The following is a 20,507-nucleotide window of genomic DNA, read 5'->3' as shown; positions in this document are numbered from 1 at the left end:
CTCCCGCTGCCAACCTTGCTAGGCGGTGCCAACCTCAGGCCTGGCTGACAACCGGCAGAAGAGAAGAGGATCTCTTGACTGGCCAGGCTGACCCTCCCCCACCCGCCATCTAGCTCAAGACCCTCAGCCAGCCCCATTCCAGCGGCCACCCCAGGCTGCCGCTCACTGGTCCGCTCCCAGGTCCCTAAACTCCTCGTCTCCTTCAGCTCCCTTTCCTACACCTTCCCGCTCCCCGCCACCTGCCACCGCGACCTGGGCTGGTACATTTGCATATTTGCATATGCAAATATAATTTACATACGGCGCGCCGCAGGGGGGGTGTCTCCGCTTGAGCTGCTTAGCTGTCTGCCCCGCGCCCTCTCACTCAGTACCTGTCGCCAAGGGCTGGGGCGGGGGCCGCGCGGGAGGGGTCAGCCACCCCACCCCCCACCCCCCGTCTCGCTCGCTCAGTTCCCGGAGGACTTGAGGAAGTGTTGCCATGGAGACGGCACGCACCCCACCCCCTTCCAGGACCAGGGTCTCAGGCTTGGTGTCTCCGGTTCTCTCCTCTCCCCCCCGCCCCCCCACCCCCGTCCCTCGCACTTCAACCGAGATCTTGCATCGCCCCCTGGCGGCCTAGCTCGGAACTGAGCCAGGTTCGGAAATGCAAGGGGCTGCCCACGGCGAAATCACTAAGAGCTAGTGGGACCTACCCTGCTACCCGATCCTGCTCCCAGCAGCAGGGGCGCGGGGGCCGTGACCCCAGTCCAGCTCCCCTTTCTTCACTGACGACAGAGGCCTTGCCTGGCGGACGCATCTGTCTCCCCACCTCCCACCATGGTAGTGAGGGGAGAGCTGGGGAAGATTCGCCACCCCTTCCTAGGCCCTCTCTCCTCCCTCTCCCCTCGGCCCCCAGTTAAACGGTAAACTTTTCTAACTTTTGTCAAAACTTTAATAAATTCGCAACATTCGATGGTTCGCCTCAATGCCCCCTCCCGTCTCCCTAGTGGAGACGCGTTCTTTTTCCAGATCTCAAAGGCTGAACCTGAGGGGTTGCGAGTGAGGCTGCTCCCGGCACCAAGTATCCGACGCCCTCGGCGGGGGAGGGGGACCCGAACCAGTCCCTCCCGGAAGCACCGTCACGTTCCGCCGGGCCTTCCCATCTCCCCCACCCAGCAGTATAGTTGCTTTCGCCCCTTTTCTCCCCAACCTCCACTGGGCCTGCCCAGAATGGGGTTTGGTTATCTCCCGCCAGCAGGCGTCTTCACGCCTCAATCTCCTCCAGGAAGTCGGTGGGAAACAGCCCCACCTTGCGGCCGGTGTAGACCTTGACGTAGCCACCGGCTTCATCTCCTTTCTGCACCACAATCTAAAGGATTAAGGGATGAGGGAGGAGAGGAGTCAAGAGAAAACAGTAGAAGAGCTGAGCAGGGGAGTCCAGAGTTATGGAGGCCCAATCTAGCCCCATTAATGGGTTAAGATCTGCAAGGAGTGTAGTTTGCAGAGAAGCCTCTGGGCCTGGGGTTGAGTTGGGGCACCAGAGCTACCTGGTCCTTCTTGAGAGTGATCTGCCCTATCTCGCGGTTCCCCACGAAGGATCTTGTTACGCGGTGCACACGCTCTCCAGACCGGACCCGAATGATGAAGTTTGGAGGGAAAAATCCGACCTTCTCCCCTATTTTCCCCTAAAGGAGATGGTAGGGGGAATTAAATCTCACAATCTCTGGTTCTAAACTCAACCCATGTCCCACCCGAGTCTCAGACATTTCTCTTACCCGCCACCACTCCTCATTGGAGTCATCAATGACTGTGATCTTCTCTCCAGGCCTGGGAGAGGAAGGAAGGGGCCTCTGAGATTTAGGGGACTTACACATTCAGTCCCTTGGCTGTGCCCAGGTCCAGCCCCAAATAGGCTCCATGCCTGAGTCCCCCCTTTTCCTTTCCCATAGGGTGCTGGGCTCTCCCCTCTCCACTCCCAGTACACCGCCACCCCAATCCTAAGGCCTCTCACGGGAAATCCAGATCATCCTTCTCCAGGGCTTTGAATCGATAGAGAGCCACAAAGTAATGAGACTGCTGGAAGCCAGGCTGCTTGTGCTGGGGGTGAAAGGGGGTGAGGAGTCTCAGGGCGCCTCTGTCCCAGACTGAGAGGCAGGAGGCAAGGCCAGGGGTATTTTCTAGACACACTACATTCCACCTCTCTTTCATGTCCCTGAACTAAGAGGAATGTGTTGGCTGTGTGTATGTGTGAGGTGGTGGAGAAGACAGGTTAACGACTGGAACCCATGGAATAAGTGTGAGCTTCTGCTGAGGCCGTGAGTGGCGTCAGACCTGGGTTGGGGAGAGGACTGGGGTCCCCAAAGGGAGAAAATATTCTCACTTTGTCATCAGGTGTCTTCTTTTCAGCTTTCTTATCCCCTTCAGGGTTTCCTGGAATGGGAAACACCGACAAATTGTCTCTGGCTTCTGGAGTGTAGCCCTCAATTCCTTACCTTTCTGTTCCAGGGCCTCTCACCTCCAAATCTGGCATGATCCTTGGCCCTCCATCTCCTGTGCCACAGCTGAGCCCTGACCCTCCTCCATCTCTATGGATGGAGGTGGGTGTTACTCACCATCCTGGGGTTTGCCTTCCTGTAGTCTGGCAGACTCTGGCTCCTCTTCCATCATGGCTGCTAGAGACTGGAGAGGGCACTAGAGTTAGGAAGATTCTGTCTTGGAAACCCATGCTTGCCCTGGCTCTCAAGTCAGGCCAGAGAACTAGAGAATAGGATCTCAGTGTTGGAAGGAGCCTTGGAAGAAGTATCTAGTCCACCACCTGCCTAATGGAGGGACTTCCTCTGAAACAACATGGCAGGTGACCACCCGCTTTGTGCTTGAATGTAGTTGACAGGAAGCTCACTACCTTGCAAAATCCATGTCCTTTACTATAATGTCTGCCCTTAAAAATACTACAGTGTGTAAGAGAAAAATGGGCAGCACAATTTTTAGAATTCCCTTAAGAGAATAGAACCCGAGTGGGCTAGCCTTTCTGGAAGCAGTCAGATCACATTGATAGTGCCTTATAAGTCATAGCTCACTCCAAGAAATCCCTAATTTGCACCCAACTTCCATATCAACTACTTTGAGGCCAGAGCTCTAGTTCTGTTTTTGTGCAGTTGATTTTCATTTTTTGATGCAAGAACAGTTAGGTATTTTTCCTTACACAATTTTGAATGATTAGTTCTTGGTCTTTCTTCTAGTCTGTAAGATTTTTGAATATATTATTCAGTGTATGAGTTTTCCCTCCTAGGTTTCCCACAAACTTAATGGGATATATCATTTATATCTTCATTTGTATCAGTGAGAAAAATGTCCATAGGTGAGGACTAAGGACTAAATCATGTCATAAAGCATCAGAAATCTCCCTCTAGTTGGAAACTCCCTAAAGGACCAGAATCCTTTGGGTGCTATCATTCAACTAATTTTAGGAATCCATCTAACTGTAACCATTATCCACATTAGTCCATCCTTGTTGTCCAGAAAGATATAAAGATATGCTAACAAATTCCTTGCTGAACTGAATATGTCTATTGTATTACCAATCTAGTAACCTATTACAAAAGGAAATGAAGGTGCTCTTGGCCACAAGCTTTGTGCCTCAGTTTCCTCATCTATAGGATAAATGGGTCAGACCAGATTATCTTCATGGACCCTTGGGGGGGCTCTAGAATTCTCTGATTAGTTGGCATGACAAGCTCTCCTCTCCAAATCCAAAAGCATAGCTTTTCCTCTGTTGCCTGGCAATGCCAGGGCCCTGGGGCCTAGCCTTTAGTTAGTTATGGTGGTTTATCTGACAATTTCAGAAGGGAGTTCCTGGAGTAAACACATGCTATGGCAGGAGTTGTTAAACTGAGGCCTTTTAAAATTGCGTGCAAAAATTTGTCTGTTGGGTTATGTGCAATTTTAGGGGAAGAGGATCCCTACTTCTGTCAGCTTTCCAGAGAGGAGACAGGACCTGCTCCATGGGGTTTCTGGAAGGCCTCAGTAGGAAAACTGGGTGCTCACATTTTTTTTATCTGCCTGTCCCTTCTTCCGTTCCTTGTTTGCCATGATCACCCCACTGCGAAGGGTATCAAACACAGGGTCATTGCGATTGGCAGCAGCTAGTTGGAATGGGAGAAGAAAGGAGACATTACTGGGGAGGCAGAAAAAGGCTTAGAGGAAAGAGAGACCTCTTAAGTAAGGGAGAGATGGGACTGAGTAGGTGCGTGTGTGTTTAGAATTAGCAAAGTGTCAGCTGGGTATATCTAGGGTCATCAATTTATAAAGAGCTCTAAAGACATCACTGGAAATGTGATGGAGAAAAATATTTACCAGCACTCCTTCCAGGCAGAGCATTATATGATGTTGGAAAGACAACTCTGCTAATGAGTTGCTTGGGAGTTGGGGAATGCTCAGAATCACTATTTTCCTTTTAAGGAGAGTGGTCCTTTAACTGCTGGCTTTTGTTCCGCTGAGTGGCATGTGCAAGCTGGGGTACTACCACCAGTGGGTTCTTCTTTCTCCATCCATGCTCCTCACAGAGATCAGCCTCTCCTCCAAATAAATCTTGAGCAAATTGTCAACAAATACACTTTTAAGTGTTGCCAAATTATGAATCTGCCCAGGATGCCCACAGCTCTTGGTTTGGCCCTGAGTGTGGCACTATGCTCTAACAAGGATGAGGACAGTCTGCTTCATGCTTAGAAATGGTTTTGCATATGAAGAGCAGAGTTTGAAGTCAGGCAGATGAAGGTTTCAGTCTTGGTTCTGTCTCTTTCTTATCTGTCTCTTTCTTACTGTACAAAGCCCATGCTAAATCTTATCTCCCTCTGTTATAAAACAGGGGAATACTGACCCTGCATCCAAGATGGCTAAAATATTAGATTGAGCGAAAACCATGGGAAATAGAGTCTGTTTCAGAATTTGGCTTCCCAATCTGGAGATTGTGCTGAAACCATCTCTAGGCTTGCCCATTCCCTCAGGTCCCGTATGGGGCACTTACAGAGATCTTTGACACAAGCGTACTGCTGGTTGCTGTAGAGAGGGGAGCTATAGGCCCGACGGAAACCAGGGGGCTGTAGGATTGGATGGGAGAAAGCATTAGAGATAACAAGGTAGGGCCCAGAACCCATCTCTCCCGTGAGTATTCACCCCTTCTTGGAGTAAGAGATGGGTTGAGGAAAAAAAAGCGGGGAAATGGGTGGGATGATTTGAGGAGGGACCGGCAAGGAGGTAGCTGGCAACACGTCCCCTCCCTTCTACTTTCTTCCTCCCCAGAGCCTACTCACGATCTTGCCGAAGCATCTCTGCATCTCCACATAGGACTGACAGTGTTCATGGATGTTAGTTTTGCAGTTCTTACAGCGAAGCCCAAATTTGTTGTTGACTTGGGAGATGGGGAGAACATCTGGGTGAGGTTCCTGATTTCCCTTCCCCTTTGTACCACTGCTGCTAGTCTAGCTCTTAGGTCCTTTTTCTGTCTGGGACCCAACACTCTCAGTCTGGAATAGTATTTTCTTAAAGCCAAATCTTACCACAGCCTGTCTGATATACAAATACTCCTTTCCTAAACCCTTTCCCCCACCCCCTGCCTTCCACATCACACTCTCCACTTCCCTTCATGACTCACGCACAATCATCCGGGCACAGACATCACAGAACTTGGGCTTCTTGAAGAAATGATCTTTGAATTTGTGGGGCTTATCGTTAACAAGCTTAGGAGGTTCTGGGGGTGGCTCCTCCTCCTCTTCTTCCTCCTCTTCCTCATAGATGTAGTAGATGGGCCCACCCCCAGCTCCCACTGCCTCCCCATTGGCCTGGGGCTCTGGGGGAAGCTCCATCTCCTTTGTCCCTGTAGACTCCTTCCTGAATAATTGCTTCAGCCGCTGTAGCTGAGGGAGGGAGTGAAGGAGACCCAATGTTAAAAGAACTGTCTTGCTTTCTAGAGTAGGTAAGGCTGAAGCTAACTACATTTTTCTAGCCTGGGGCAAGGGGCACACCCCAGGATTAGGGGGTATCGGGGGCTGTGGGTGCTAGCTAGCGTTTTAACAATAAATGAGTCATATACAAGTGAGATCAATTCAAGCACTTTTCTTCAAGGGCTGCAGCGGTTTCCCAGCTCCCCCCACCCAGTGGTCAGAAGTCCAGACTCACCCCACTTTGCCGAGTCTCTGCTGGGAAGGAGGAGGACTCCAGCACCTCCTTTTCTGTCATCCTGCAAGAGGTTGGACCCCACCGTGAAATCTAATCCCTGACTGCCATTCTTCCCTCCCATATTCCTGTCCTTTGCAGTGGGGTGGTCCTTGAAGGGGAGGCTTTGGGAGAAATTTGGTCAAACAGAGATCCTTCCATAGGGCTTATGAGCAGAAAGATTCCATGCAAGTCCAGAGAAAAGCCCAACAGACTAAAGACCTTCCCAACCAGTTCCTCAAACCAATAACCATCCTTCTACCATGATGGGCAACCCCCGAGTTTACACCCCCAAGACAGTGCACAAAGCTGTGTGGTTTAGGGATTTTCCTACAGGTACTTTGTTTCTCTTGGGAATCTGTGGGCGATAGAAATGTGACACACACCTTCCCAGATCCCCTTTCAAGAGGTTTAATGCGTCTGTCCACAAGCATGCGAGGAGGGATGGGCTGGGGACATTTGTTCTCCTCTCTCTCTTGAGCCCTGGGGGCCCAGTGCCTAGTTCCCAGCCTGCCTCAGGCCTCAGCTATTTTAAGTTTTCAGAGTAATATGAGTCTTTCCTTCCCTTACTACTCCATTCCCCTGATCCCACCCCCACCCCACCCTCTAATCCTAGCTCTTGTCCGGGAGTAGAATAATAATAATTTTACTCCTAAAACCCAAACTACTCACAGACAAGCAGAGAAATGAAGAAGCTGAATAGACTATGGATTGGGGAAGCTTGGGTGAGCAGTCCTGGAAATGGAAAGAGGATGAAGAGGCAACTTACGTTTGGAATTCCCTAAGTCAGTCCACAGCCTGTGGAGGAAAGAGGGAGCCCCTGGGATCTTGACGGTGGTGCTGGGGGAGGGCTGGTCTTCTTCCTTGGGGGCTAAGCCCCCCCAGTACTCTCTGTACTCACACCAGCTACCCAGACGGTGTCTGTAGACCTCCTAGCCTCTCGCCTTGGTGTCAGAGCTGAAATGACAGGGCTGGAGGAAAGTGGACAGCTGAGCGACAACAGCTGACACAGAGAAATTGGACACGGGGAGGGCTGGACCCTAACTCCTCCCATCCCCCCAGAGCTGCTGTTGCCTGGTTTTTCATCTATGGTGTGCAGGTCAGAATTGGCTAAATTCAGGAAGGGACATGCCGCATACTCATATGGGTGATTTTTTTTTTTTGGTCACACCCTGTGTGTGTGGCTTGTGGGATCTTAGTTCCCCATCCAGGGATCGAACCTGGGCCCTCGGCAGTGAAAGCGCGGAGTCCTAACCACAGGACCGCCAGGGAATTCCTTCATGTGGGTGATTTTAAAAGACTAAAGGTGAAGATGAATTATAAACAGGCTTCTCCATCCTTCTCCCAAGGTCCAAACATCTCTCCATTTCTACCCTCCCTGGATCTACTTTAGGAACTAGCCTTCGACTTCTCAGCCACCATCTTCTTGTGGTCATGTTTTTTTTTTTTTACCCTCAAGCATCGATCTAGCCTCCAAGCTTTAGGAAGGAAAGGGCTTGGAAACTGGTGAAGAAAGGAACATTTGAATTTTCAGAGCTCTCCTATCAGCCAGACTAGATTGCTATCTTATCCATGGGCAGTTAGAAGGGTACCTTGCTGCTATCCTGTAAGGGAGTGAAGAACATGCAGTACTGCTTTGTTCCCTCCAGCTGCCCCCAGAAATATTTTCCCCTATTCCTCTAAAATCTTGTCCGCAGGGTGAAAGGAATTCTAAGAGCTATTAAAAAAGGCCAGGCTGGGACTTCCATCTGAGGGGTTCTGGGGGAGTGAGGGTCTAATGATCACGTACAGATTGTTTTGTTAATATTGGACAGAAGGCAATAGCTGTCACACACGGAGTTTTTATCATCTGTAAGTAACGTCCCCTTTCCCATGGGAACTGCACTCTTGGAGGTAGGATGGCCAAGCCTCAAGCTTCCTTTAACATTCTGATTCCCTGATTCCATCTCTTTCCTCTGATGCATATGATATGATGGGTCAATGAGGTATCTGGCATTCTTATCTCACAGGGATGCAGCCTTTTCCTAGTCTGAGCTGTGACATGGCTGAAAAAGGAGATACTCCCATCTCAGAGCAGAGCAATTTGGAGGTGGTAATGTCGTGCTGCTTTATCCCTTGTATCTGTAAGAAGTAAAGGATTATGCTGGAGGTTGGGCCAGACAAGCTTCAGAGGAGGCTGGCTAGAGATACTGCTACCCAGACACAAGGGATTTCTAGGGCAATGTGCTATGTCACTTCTGCCTACTGTTCTTTTTTCTTTAAGGGGTGGGTGACATTGAAAAGGGGCTGCTGGATGGTCTGGGTCAAAAGGCTGTGTAATGGCCCTCGTCTGACAGGCTGCACAACAACAGGGCTAGCTTTGGGAAGATAGAGGAAAGCTCTATTATCTTACAGGCAAGTGACTCCTGCTCTTCACCTTTCTTCAGCTGCACAGGACAGGGACTGCTAAGCACACCTGGATAGTATGACATCTTGGCACAGCAAGTTCAATTGACGTAGCTTTTATTGTAAGAAACATGCGGTTCTGTTTTTGCCAGGTAGAACCCAATCCTCTGGCTTTGGGATTAAAGAAAGGCCCAAGTCTTCCATCCCTGAAGAGTTTTCAGAATATGAGATGGACAGGTATGAAGCAAGCATCTCGACCCAGTTTTGGACGTCACTCACACTCCTCTGGCTTAGCTACCAGGGCCCTAAATGAGTATCACAGAATTAACAGGGTGGAAGGAACCTCGGAGGTCGCCTAGTCAGTCCAAGTCTCTTATTTTACTGGTAAGAACTCAGAGGTCCAGAGTTGAGAGTGATGTGCGTGATAAACCACAGTTAGTGGCAGAGTCCCATTACAGACCCAGCCATTTATCAGAATTATTTGTAAGGAGTAGGACAGGATGCAGGGAATAGTGTTAGGAAGATATGAGTGCATATGCCAGAGAAAGCCAAGCCAGCCCGCATCAAATCCCTCCGACCCCACTCATACCAGGGTGGCAACAGAAAACGGACTGATGTCCAGTGACAGATTTTTTTTTTATATATAAAAACAAAATCAACCCCCCCACCCGAAGAACCCCCCAACAAACAAAAAATCAGATTAAATAAAATTTACAGTGAATATACCCAGCAAACATCTGTATGTGCAATTAAATACTGTGTCTGTTACTGCAGCACAAACCTCAAACAAACAATATACAAGTGTTCTGGGGGGTGGAGGGAGGCCCAAGTTTTAACTCTGTGGGGTTTGGGGAGATAAGATGGGGTGGGAGAAAGGGGAAATCAATTTCATCTTTCTTAATTCTGTCCATATAAATATATTCATAAGGACCAAAAAAGAAAAGGGAGCTTGGGATGGTAAGGAAATAGGAGAACATGGGAGTATGGGACCCTCCCAATTCTACCTGACCAAAAAATATGAAAGAATTAATTTCATGGTGAGAGAAGAGATAAAAAAAATCATAGAAGAGGATGGGAAGGAGAGGGAAGCAGACATGGGGCCAACCAGGGAAAAAGAGGGACCCTTGGCAGGGGAGTGAGAAAGAGTTCAGTGCCAGTGTGAGTGTCTGTCTCTGTTTCCATCTTCATCCCTACTGTCTTAGGCTCCAGTTTAGTGTCTGTCTGTGGACCTTACCTTACCTTCTGCCTCTGTCTGTGGTCTGACAGGACCCCTTGACCCCCTCTACCCTGCCCCACCCCTGCCATGCTGGTCCTTTCTTCTCCTCCATTTATTGGGAGCTGGCTCGCTCCAGGATCCTCAGGTCATAGTTCTTTTTGGCCACTCGAAGTTTGAAGCGACTCACAGAGTTGTTGAGGCGAAGGGAGGCATTTTGGGCAGCCAGAGGGCTGGGGAACACAGCCACGATGGTGTACAAGGCAGCAAGGTCCGAGTGGCGGCCATTCTCAGCAGTCCCACCGTTGTCCCCCACACCCCCACCAGGCAGCCCCTGAGCATCCTTGAGCCACTGGATCTTGGCGCCAGACATGGCAAGCTGAGTGAAGAGTTTGTCCGCCTCGGTACGGGTGATGCCCTCAGGGAGATCTGTCACCTCCAGCACCCGTCCCAGGACTGGAAGGGGAGGAGACAGGACATGGTTGTAAGAGGTATAGAGTAGGAAGGACTGGCCAGCAGCCCAGCAGAGGAGCATCCAGCTGACCAAGTCTGTATACAGTGTACTCAAAAGCCCAGCCTTTCTCACTTAGCCCTTTCCTCCCTCCCCAAATCAACCCAACTCCCTACCATCCAGACTCTGATCAGGGCAACTAGGAGACACAAAGGAAACTTTCTCTTCTCCTAGCCTAGAGATGTAGGCAAGAGGAGACTGGGAATCAGAATCCCAGATTTAAGATCTGGAAACCTATACCTCAGTTCTCTCACAGGGTGCAATTACTGTGAAGGAAGTGTGGCTTTTGGTTATGTTATTTCACAAAGTTAACAGCTCAGTCTGAAATATGTTCCATTCCCTTCCCAGAGGCTGGCCCAGGGAGAGTCCTCTTTCTTATCACCTAGGGAAGTCAGTTTCCATTCCTTACCTTGTTTAGCAAACTGCTTCAGTAGGCGAAACCCCAAGAGATCTTGTTATGCCTAGTACAGAAGGCCTGCAGGAGGACAGCTACTCCCCCATATTCTCTTATCAAGCCTCTCCTAAACTGGGTCTAGAACTACCAAAGGTAGACATCCTAGATCAGGGGCAGGACCACTTCCACAAGATTGTCTGTTGATAGCAGGCTCAACAAGCCCCATCATTGTGTTGTTCCAAATTTTCACCCTCATCTTCCCTAGGACTTGGAATGGCTTGGTAAGGAGGACTGAGACACCTCACTTCTCCAGCTTCTCCTTGCTCTTGAGTACGAAAAGGTCCTCTTTTGACTCCCTACCCTAAGCTGGCTTTTCTCACCATCCTGGGCTGGTAATGCAAGGCTGGAGGGGTTAAGCACCTTCTTTTGGGAATTCAGCATCCTGTCACTCACCAACGTCTGTTGTCCCCAGGTCAGTGGAGGCAGATTTGAGTGCTTGCCTCTTGCTCCGGTTTCCATGCTTCAATCCACTCTGTCCCTTCAACATTCAAAAGATAACTCTCATTCCAGGTAAACAATGACTGCCTTACATCCCAGTCTGTCTGAGAGATTAAGGAGCAGTACCCAACCTTGAGGACCCCATCCCACCAGGCAGTCAGATTGGCCAGAGAGTGGCCACTGAGAAACAAAGAGCCTCTCCCTCTTGGCACTGGGGAAGGGGTGAGAGGAATGACTACAGGAGAGGGGTAAAGGCTCTTCCCACTTCGTCCATTCTCTCTGTGTTGTCTCTCTTGTCCACCCAGCTAGTTGAGGTGGATGGCTCAGAAGCAGGGGCCTGGATGAGAAGGGGACTCTGATGGCCCTAAGGCTGATGGGAGACACCCTTACCTGGTGCACCGTGTAAGTTGACTGGCCATGGAGCAAGGGAGGGCAGATGGACAGATTGTACTGTAATGGCTGGCCCAAGAGGGAGTAGTGACCATCACCTAGGGAGGAAGAGCAGATGGTGTTCTGGGAGTTTGAACTACATGGTAAGACTTTTATGAGACTTCATGGGGCTTTGGAGATGGACAGCAACAATGCATACTATTCCTACTTCTTCTATGATAGGAGTCCCATCTCACTGATTTAAGAGTTGTCTCTCTTCCTAAACCCCTTGGCTCAGCTGGGGTTATTAGGTTCCTTCACCTTTGAAGAAGGGCTCTGTCCATTGAAGACAAAAGGCCCTGGAGGAAACCTACAGACCCTTATGACTGTCTTTTATTTCTCATATAGTTTCTTCTCACCTTAAACCCAGGGCTCAAGTTTCTGACTCACATGAGAGGCAATACAATGCAGTGGACAAGAACACAAACTTACAGCCAGACTGCCTAGGTTCAAATCCTGGCTGTTACTGAAAATGGGATGTTGGGTATGTTTTCCTCTCATTAGCACTGCTGAGGTTAAATGACTATAAGACACTTATAGCACCTATAAAGTAAAGTACTTATAAGTAAAGCACTTATAGCAATGTTTGATACATACTAAGTACCATGTGTTACCTATTATTGGTGATAAATACTATATTTCAGAGCACTCAAGTTTTAAACCATATTTTCATTTTATTTTTATACTGCTTTTGATAGCCACGGCAGAAAGCAGATAAGATTATTTCCATCTTATGTGTGATTAACCTCATTTTATATATTAGGAAACTGAGGTCCCATTTTAAGTTTAAGTAACATGCTCAACATCACAAAGCTAGTTAGCTGTAGAACTAGAATTTGAACCCAAGTTTTTTAACTCAAATCCAGTATTCCCTCTTCTAAATCCATAATGTTTCTGACAAATACTGTTTCTGACACCACCCCATATTCCCAACCCTCAGACTCAGTACTGATGGATTCAACTCTTGGTTGTTCATTAGAAAGTTCAGTGAACTTCTTTTCCCTGGCTCATAGTCACCAGGGACTTGGAAGTAAATACTAAAAATCTAACGGTGATCTAGAGTAAATTAACTATGGGCAGCACTAAAGAGGGGCAGGTGTCTTTGGCCTAAACAGGGCCAGAGTTGGATGACCAGCCACACCGCTTCCCTGCCTGTTGCTGCCCTCTCGATCTCCCCACTTGGGAATGGGATGCGAACGGTGAATTTGACAGCAACCAGCCCTTATCTAACCCCTTACCCTGTGCTGGACCCCCAGGACGGGGGAACTGTGTGAGGACAGGAAGGGGACTGAGTCCTGTGCAGACGTTGCTGAGGCTGGTGACAGGGGAGGGTGCTGGAGACTGAGTAGGAGATGTGACAGGGCTGCTGCTCATTTGTGTGTTGGCCTGTGGGAGAGAGAGGAGTACACATCATACATACACCAAACATTACCCTCTGGATATTCCTATGGCTTGGCTTAAAAGTCAGCTCTCTCATGGGCTTCCCTGGTGGCGCGGTGGTTGAGAGTCCGCCTGCCGATGCAGGGGACACGGGTTCGTGCCCCGGTCTGGGAAGATCCCACATGCCGCGGAGCGGCTGGGCCCGTGAGCCATGGCCGCTGAGCCTGCGCGTCCCGAGCCTGTGCTCCGCAACCGGAGAGGCCACACAGTGAGAGGCCCGTGTACCACACACACACAAAGAAAAGTCACCTCTCTCAAAACAACAAAAAAAGTCACCTCTCTCAGGAAAATTCTCTTGCTGAACTCTGTCAAAGTAAGACTGCTCCCTCAAACTAGCCCCTTAGTCCCTAATTAGTTTGTGTTATTATTATTTTAAAATTTATTTTATTTTTGGCTGCGTTGGGTCTTCACTGCTGCGCGCGGGCTTTCTCTAGTTGCAGCGAGTGGGGGCTACTCTTCGTTGCGGTGTACAGGCTTCTCATGGCGGGGGCTCTAGGCGTGTAGGCTTCAGGAGTTGTGGCACGTGTGCTCCGTAGTTGTGGCTCACAGGCTCTAGAGCGCAGGCTCAGTAGTTGTGGCGCACAGGCTTAGTTGCTCCGTGGCATGTGGGATCTTCCTGGACCAGGGCTCGAACCCGTGTCCCCTGCACTGGCAGGCGGATTCTTAACCACTGTGCCACCAGGGAAGCCCAGTTTGTATTATTTTAACATCCACTTTTTGACATACTGTTTTAAGTATTCCCTTAGCATTTTCAAGCATGTGTCCCATCTGCTACCTTAAATCTTAGGTTCCTTGAAAGAAGATGCTCTCCTCTATTTCTTGTGTTTCTTCCCAAAAAGTGCCCAGGGAAAGACAAGTAACAGAGGTGGCTCAGTCAATGGCAAAGATTACTTCCTGAGAAGAATCTGGTTACCTCCCTGCTAAGACAAAGCTGGGTTGCAGGGACTCACCTGGGGGCTGCTGTCAGGACTGTACAGGTCTCCAGGTTTCTGCCCCCGCTGGTCCATGCTGTAATATTTACAGTGACTCCACTGGACCATGGATGGGTTCTGGGGGGGCTGGGGCCCATTAGGGACATTCAGCTGCATGACCACCACACCTGGTCCAGAAGGTGACACTCCTGGGTGGCAGGAAAAAAGCAGTTGGTTGTGCATTCAAAGTACATTTTAGGCCTGTCAGCTAACCCTAAGTGGGAAAGCCAGTAAGCAAATCCACCTACTGCCTTCAGGGTCACTTAAACTGTGTCCTGCCAGGAGTCTGAGATAGTTGCTGATTTGGTCTCTGACTCTCTCTCAGACCAGTGGAAACTTCGAACCAGCGGAAGTTTGAGTGGAAGATGCCAGTGCCCTCCTGGCTTCAGCTGGTGGGTACTTTGGCAGGCTTGGCAGAAAACTGCTTCATTTCTGTCAAAGTCGCTTATTACCAAGTGCCCAGGTCAGACTCTGCTCAAATGTCTGGGCATAGGCTTGGGCCAGGGCTGCGGGCACGTGCAGGCTTTTCTGGTAATGGCTGAAGATAACTCAGAGATCTCTGGTTGTTCTGGAGAAGATAAATGTGCACAGCTGCACTAAGCCAGATCCAGGATATAATGGGCAAGGGTTGGGTGAATCGGTAACATTTCAAGTAGAGGGAATGGCATAGAGATGTATGTCATACTCAGGAAATGACAAATAATTCAAGGTGCTAAGGCACAGGGGCTATGTAGGGGAAGTAGGAGGAGATGAGATACATTTATTCAACAAATGTTTATTGAACATTTGTCTATGTGCCAGTTCCTATGCTGGGCACTGGGTATACAACAAACAAACAAACAAACAAACAAGACTGGTCTCTACCTCCATGGAATGAACAGTCTATTAGGGAGTCAGACATTAAACAAATAGCTGGTGTCAGAGGTTGAAGCACATTCTGGTAAGGGTTGTATCCCGTAGGTGTTGGGAACAGGACTTGTGTTTCAGAGAGCTAACCCAAGTGGCCAGCTAAAGATGTAAGATGTAAAGATGTAAGATGGCTAAAGGGAGGGAGAGACTAGTGACCAGAAGACTAGTTAGGAGGCTACTGAAACAAAACAAAGTGATTATGAATTAGAGCAGTGACAGCAGAAATGGAATGGGAGGGTGAGACTCTCTGAAGGTTTTACTGACAGGTTCAAGGTGACTGACTGGATACAGCCCTGAGGTTTTAGCCCAGGCAACCATAGATATAGTCTTACCCTCTCACAGTCTGGGGGAAGGAAAGGGCTCAATGAGGAGTAACATTAAGTTCTGAATCTTCCTCATGGTGAAAAGCAAGGTAAGGGGTCAGGGAGAAGCAGTCTGACAGACAGTTTCTGCTGGGAGAGGTGAGCAGGAGCTCTGCTGCCCCACAGGGGACTGTCCAGCATGAGGCTTTGCTCTTGACCCCCCAGACCATATTTCTGTGGATGGACAGGCTGAGTTCATGTGTGTGTCTGGTGGTAGAGAAATGCAACTGAGGGTCGCTAGCTCGAAAACCTGCTGCAATGCTGCTGCCTGCATGGCTCAGTGCTCTGGGGCTGCCACTGCTGCCGCCATCGCACTGCTTCCTGTGCTGGGAAATGTTGCAGCCTCTGCCCTGGGCACCAGTCATGCTGGGAAGTGAGCGTGACTGCTTTTCTCAGGTAGCATCGGTCAAAGGAAAGGAAAAGAAACAGTGGGAGGTCTGAAAGAACAGCTCAGGAGACACAGCATCTGTTGTACCCTATTCCCCACTTTGTGCCCACCCCCATCCTCTAGGGCTCATGTAATCAGACAGCACAAATACTCAGAGCGACAGGCTCGACAGGCTCACCTCTCCCCTTCCCCTGCCAAAGAGGACAGGGTATTCATCAGCATGGCTTTAAAAGGGCCACAGGAAAATTGTACAGTTGTGAAGTGTCATGCATTTAACAACTCCCTTTTTACTATAGTTGCTCTGGGCATTGTATTTCCCCACCCTAAGAGCTGCACCTGCTCCGATGTTCTTTACCCACAAAACTGCAACTGATCTTATTCAGGCAACTCACTGCTACCTGAGGGGGCCAACGTAAAAATAATCAAATGTATAGCTTTTCTGGAAGGCAGCTTATAACCTGAGCCTACTGCCCTGGGCCAGGAAAAGGTAGAGGATGTGTAAGTATGTAGGGTGTGGGCATAAGCAAGGCAGTAGAAGTTCTTTCTAATACCAACGTGTAGCCGTAAGGAGCTACTAGGGGGCTAAAGTGGAGGGGGAAAGAGAACAAAGTCCTCATATTATTTTCTCTTATCGCAAGGAAAACAAAGGCAGGGTTCCCAGTTGCAGCCTCATTCCTGAGCTCCTCCCCTCACTGAGTCCTCTCCCGCTGGCCTGGAATGTTGTACCTTCATTCAGCTGAGGACAGAGAGCACTACTCTGCTGATGAGATGACTTTTACGCTTCTCTTCCTCAAGCCAGAAGCTGGTGGCATCCATTAGCAGCTGAACTGTGGCTACTTCTTAATGCACGTGGCAAAAAAAACCCCAAATCCCCCAAAACGAAAACCCCCCACGGCATTGCCCAGTGACAGCACTTCCACATAATCACATTGGGGGAAGGAGCCTGGGTTGGAGTGGGAAGGGGGGAGAAAGGAGTTGAATAAGGAAATCAATTTCAGCTTGAAAGCTCTGAAAGGAGAGGAACGTGTGAATGGCTTTTTAAGTGGCATCATTAAACCTGGGCAGAAAGGTCGATTGGGCAGAGCAAACCGCATAAATATAAACAGATGACATTTATGTCTGGCAGAATTGCTTTTGTTTAGTTTTTGCTTTTTTTTTTAAATCGCTGAGGTAGAAAACGGATAAGGCTTCTTCCTTACCATCTGAAATCAAATCTATGGAAAGGAATGTCCAGAGAAATAAAATCTCACAGGCATCTTTCCCAAATTACAGGACAGAATCCTACAGTATCTTTGTAGTTTTCCATTTTTTAGGTTGGGGAGAGGGTTATCTTCAGGGAGTGGGGATTGAAAAGAGTTAGTCTCAGCTTTGGAAAGCCCTCAGCTACAAAATGAGCCAGTAAATAGGTGAGAAGCTATTTCTGTATGTACCTCACTCTGGCCGTGCTGCTGTGTCACTGTGAGTTGAGAGTCTGTGCATAGGTTTCACTGCCATTTCATGTCTGTGTGCCTCTTCCCCAGACAAGCATCCCTGTAGAAACCTCAAGGGACCTGCAAGTCACTATTTTAGTGGGAAGAAAATATTTCCTGAGGTTATGGTTATATCTAATATCATAGTGGAGGAATTAACGTCCAGGCCTGGGGGTAAACTGGGCAACTACAAAAATGTATTAATAAACTGGAACAATTGCTCTAGGAACAGCCAATCCTAATCCCTACCTTTATTTTTGGAAAAGTGACCATGTTGCTACATAGGAGAAGGGTGGGTGACTGTCCTCTGAAGGTGACATAGCAGCCCTTGTGGGGAGTGCAAGCCTTCTATCTTTCCAGTAAAGGGAAAACTGGAAAGGAAGGTGTAAGAAGCACTTTTTCTTTTCTTCCACTTCCTCTTAGATTCCCATGAGCAGGGACTGAAGACTTTTAAGATTGATGCTATGGTGAATAGGTCTCTTAAATGATGTGGGTGGAAGAGAGGGTCCCATCATCTAGGAAAAGTACAAGGGGTCAGTCAGAAGCCTAGGGTCAATCAGGGTAGCCAGAAGGAAAGGAAATAAAACAGAAAATTCTAAAGCAGCAAGGAAATTAGATGATGGAGAGGGTTTTGTCTATTTCTATTAATTTGGGAAGAGCCTAGATTATCTCCTTCCAATCCCAGTCCAGATCTCTAGTGCTGCCAACTTTCAGAACAATAGCTGTTTCATTTTACTTAATTAACCCAGCACTAGGTCCAGAGTAGGTACTGAAAAATTATTTTCACTTAATTTGTTTCTAATTCATCTTGTATTTGCAGATGAAGAGACATAACTGCGGAGACCCAACAGATATACTGATATACCACTAAAGATATATACAAAAATTCACATACAAGTATACCCATATGCATACGCACACACTTATTTTAACAAACAGGAGAGAAAATGCCCTGAGGTGCCAAGCACCACCACAGGCTACAGCAGTTCTTGGAGTTGATTTCTATAATTTCCATACCCCGCTGGGAATTTCAAGGTCAAGTGCCCCTGGCAGACACTAGGAGAAACAGCTAGAGAGACCAATAATGTAATAAAGGGTAGTAAAGGTTGGTGAATTTTAAAACCTCATCCTGTAAGAGATCCATGGTTGGTCTGGATAAAGGAAGAAGTCATTACATTGAAGGTAAGAACTAATCATGTCTTGTGAGCAAGCTTAATTCTGGAATCTACTCCAGAGCACCTAACATAGAGTACAGAAAATCTTATGTGAAAAATATTCCATTTCTAAAATGAGAAAAATTGGCAAAATACCTCCTTCTCACCAGAAGAGGGAACCCTGACATTCCCACAATAGAGCTGCATGGGGATGGCTGGAGGCTACCTTAACCTCCTCGCCTCCAGAACCCATGAAGTCTACTTAACTACAGCGTAATGATATGTCAGGGTTGGGTGAAAGGGAAACAAACAGGAGCAGTTGTACTTGGTGTATTGGGGGAGTTCTTGGCAAAGACAGATAGTGAGAGGCTGAAAGGCATAAGTCTATTCACCTGGTATAACTGGCTCCTCCAAAGAAGGCCTTTAGCTATTTAACATGATATCCATTTATTTCCTACTGGAGGGAAAGGAATAGAGTACAGAAACCTGTTGAAAATGTGTTACTGAGGATGTAGCATGGGTTACAGAAAGTGAAAAGATCCAAGTTCAAGCTCTAGGACTGTGATCTTAGGCAAGTCATTTATTTTCTTTGAGCCTTAAATTTCCTCTTCACTAAGTTGTGGTGAGAAGGAAAATGACACGGTGTATGCGAGCACATATGAAAAACCACTAAACAAATCTAAGATATGATTTTAAAAGCATTTTATCAGCCTCCTTCACACTCCCAAGAGAAAAGCAAAGCTGTTTACATGAAGAATGAGTGCAACAGACAGAAGTAAGCACTCTGTGTCTCAAAGGCATGTGAGTGGTGAGTGTAGTGCTGGATTCAGCAAAGAGGGAGAGGGAGAGGGAGAGAAAACAAGGAACTCAATCGACATGTGACTCCCCAGGGATAGGGATCAGGCAACCAACCTCACTTCTTGAGGGGTCAATTTCAGCACCTCTGGAAAACACCAGCCAGCTAGGACTTTGGTCTTCCCTCATGATGGGGTCACAGTTGGGGACAGAGCCAATCCCTGAACTCTCTTTGTCCTTCCCAGCTCTAAAGCACAAGTCCTCAGCAGTGTTTGCTCTCACCAGTGCCCAAGACCCCTCAATTCTTTATCCTCTTACCTGAGTACTGCTGTGGCATCTGTGGTGGACTGCAGGGAGAGGGAGACTGAGGCATCTGGTACTGCTCAGAGCCAGGAGGTTGCAGAAACCCCACAGAAGGGCTGGGGAGATGGAGAATAGAAGAGTGGTAAAGCAGTAGAGGGAGGAACGCAACTCCTGGCAGACAGCTGTTGCTTCCTGGGCCTCCCCTGTGGGAAGTCAAGGCAGCTCCAAGCCATTCCCAGACCAATTTGCCATGCAATTTCTAAAATCACTCATCAGTTCAAAGTTAATTATATATATTTGTACTTGATCATCTTTCAATTAGGAAGCTAATCAGCGCTACAGATGGAATGTAACACATGCTCTTCCCAACAGTGTAGAAGCCACATACACGTGTGCGTGCACACAAACACACACACTCTCTCTCTCTCTCTCTCTCTCTCTCTCTGAGAAACACAGCAGAAACACGAAGAGAATGCCAGAGACAGACACACAGGGCTAAAGTGCTAGAGAGAGATGGGCAAAAAATAACTAAGGAGATTTAGGATGTTTTCTCAATGGCAAACATATATAGTCAACTAAAGACAAATGGGGAAAAGTCTCACAAAACTCAAGACAACGTGGAGACATACACATAAAAAGACAGAAATGTGGACACTGAGAGAGACATAGAAATACATCGAGGTAGGCCCAGACTTGAGTTCTAGTCCCAGCTCTGCTTCTACTAACTAGTTCTGTGACTTTGGGTAAGTTTCTTAACATCCTTAGTTGGAATTTCCTCATTTATAAAAGAAGGGAGAAAAATAGAACAAGGGGAGTGGACTATTAGACACTTAGAAATGTCTAAATATTTAAACATTTCTAAGGTAACTTCTACCTCTAAAATTCTGTTAGCTATGAGCTATACTAAGATATATATAAATAGAGAAATAGGCTATCTCAGATTCATCCATGGATATAGAGGTTCACAGAGAAATTTACATATGTATACTCCAAATTGCTTTTTTAAAATAATAAGCAGTCTCTATCTCATAGTTCTGAACCCCACTGATTAGAAAAACAAAAAATGGGGGAAATTATAAAGCCTCTGTCTCCGAAGC

General features: G+C 47.9%; 2 protein-coding genes across 5 annotated transcripts in view; both read right to left on the bottom strand.

The window, feature by feature from the left end:
* Nucleotides 1–908: 908 nt before the first annotated feature.
* Nucleotides 909–7,160, bottom strand: STAC3 (SH3 and cysteine rich domain 3). Of its 3 annotated transcripts, XM_007467678.1 has the most exons (12): nucleotides 6,959–7,160; nucleotides 6,154–6,214; nucleotides 5,630–5,891; nucleotides 5,289–5,386; nucleotides 5,003–5,075; nucleotides 4,024–4,121; nucleotides 2,592–2,658; nucleotides 2,360–2,409; nucleotides 1,991–2,076; nucleotides 1,755–1,806; nucleotides 1,527–1,664; nucleotides 909–1,348 (listed from the first exon to the last, which is right to left on the bottom strand). In XM_007467678.1, the coding sequence occupies exons 2-12, from the start codon at nucleotides 6,211–6,213 to the stop codon at nucleotides 1,244–1,246; spliced, it is 1,089 nt and encodes a 362-aa protein (XP_007467740.1). In that variant the 5' UTR covers nucleotide 6,214; nucleotides 6,959–7,160; the 3' UTR covers nucleotides 909–1,243. The 3 variants fall into 3 exon arrangements, with proteins under 3 accessions (XP_007467740.1, XP_007467741.1, XP_007467742.1); XM_007467679.1 differs by lacking the exon at nucleotides 6,154–6,214; XM_007467680.1 differs by lacking the exons at nucleotides 5,289–5,386; nucleotides 5,630–5,891; nucleotides 6,154–6,214.
* A 2,031-nt stretch (nucleotides 7,161–9,191) lies between these two features.
* The window catches only part of R3HDM2 (R3H domain containing 2), a 44,422-nt gene continuing 33,106 nt past the window's right edge, over nucleotides 9,192–20,507 (bottom strand). Inside the window, exons 17-22 of one of the 2 annotated variants that reach the window (XM_007467676.1) lie at nucleotides 19,426–19,526; nucleotides 14,010–14,179; nucleotides 12,858–13,005; nucleotides 11,581–11,678; nucleotides 11,146–11,230; nucleotides 9,192–10,243 (exon numbers count right to left, since the gene is read on the bottom strand). In XM_007467676.1, the coding sequence (XP_007467738.1) occupies nucleotides 9,903–10,243; nucleotides 11,146–11,230; nucleotides 11,581–11,678; nucleotides 12,858–13,005; nucleotides 14,010–14,179; nucleotides 19,426–19,526 (943 nt within the window). In that variant the 3' untranslated portion in view covers nucleotides 9,192–9,902. The remainder of the gene's footprint in view (nucleotides 10,244–11,145; nucleotides 11,231–11,580; nucleotides 11,679–12,857; nucleotides 13,006–14,009; nucleotides 14,180–19,425; nucleotides 19,527–20,507) is intronic. The other variant, XM_007467677.1, reaches the window with a different exon arrangement.

This window comes from Lipotes vexillifer, unplaced genomic scaffold (assembly GCF_000442215.2).
Source record: "Lipotes vexillifer unplaced genomic scaffold, Lipotes_vexillifer_v1.1 scaffold387, whole genome shotgun sequence".
NCBI classification, from domain to species: Eukaryota; Metazoa; Chordata; class Mammalia; order Artiodactyla; family Lipotidae; genus Lipotes; species Lipotes vexillifer.
This window is presented reverse-complemented; position numbering and strand designations above follow the sequence as displayed.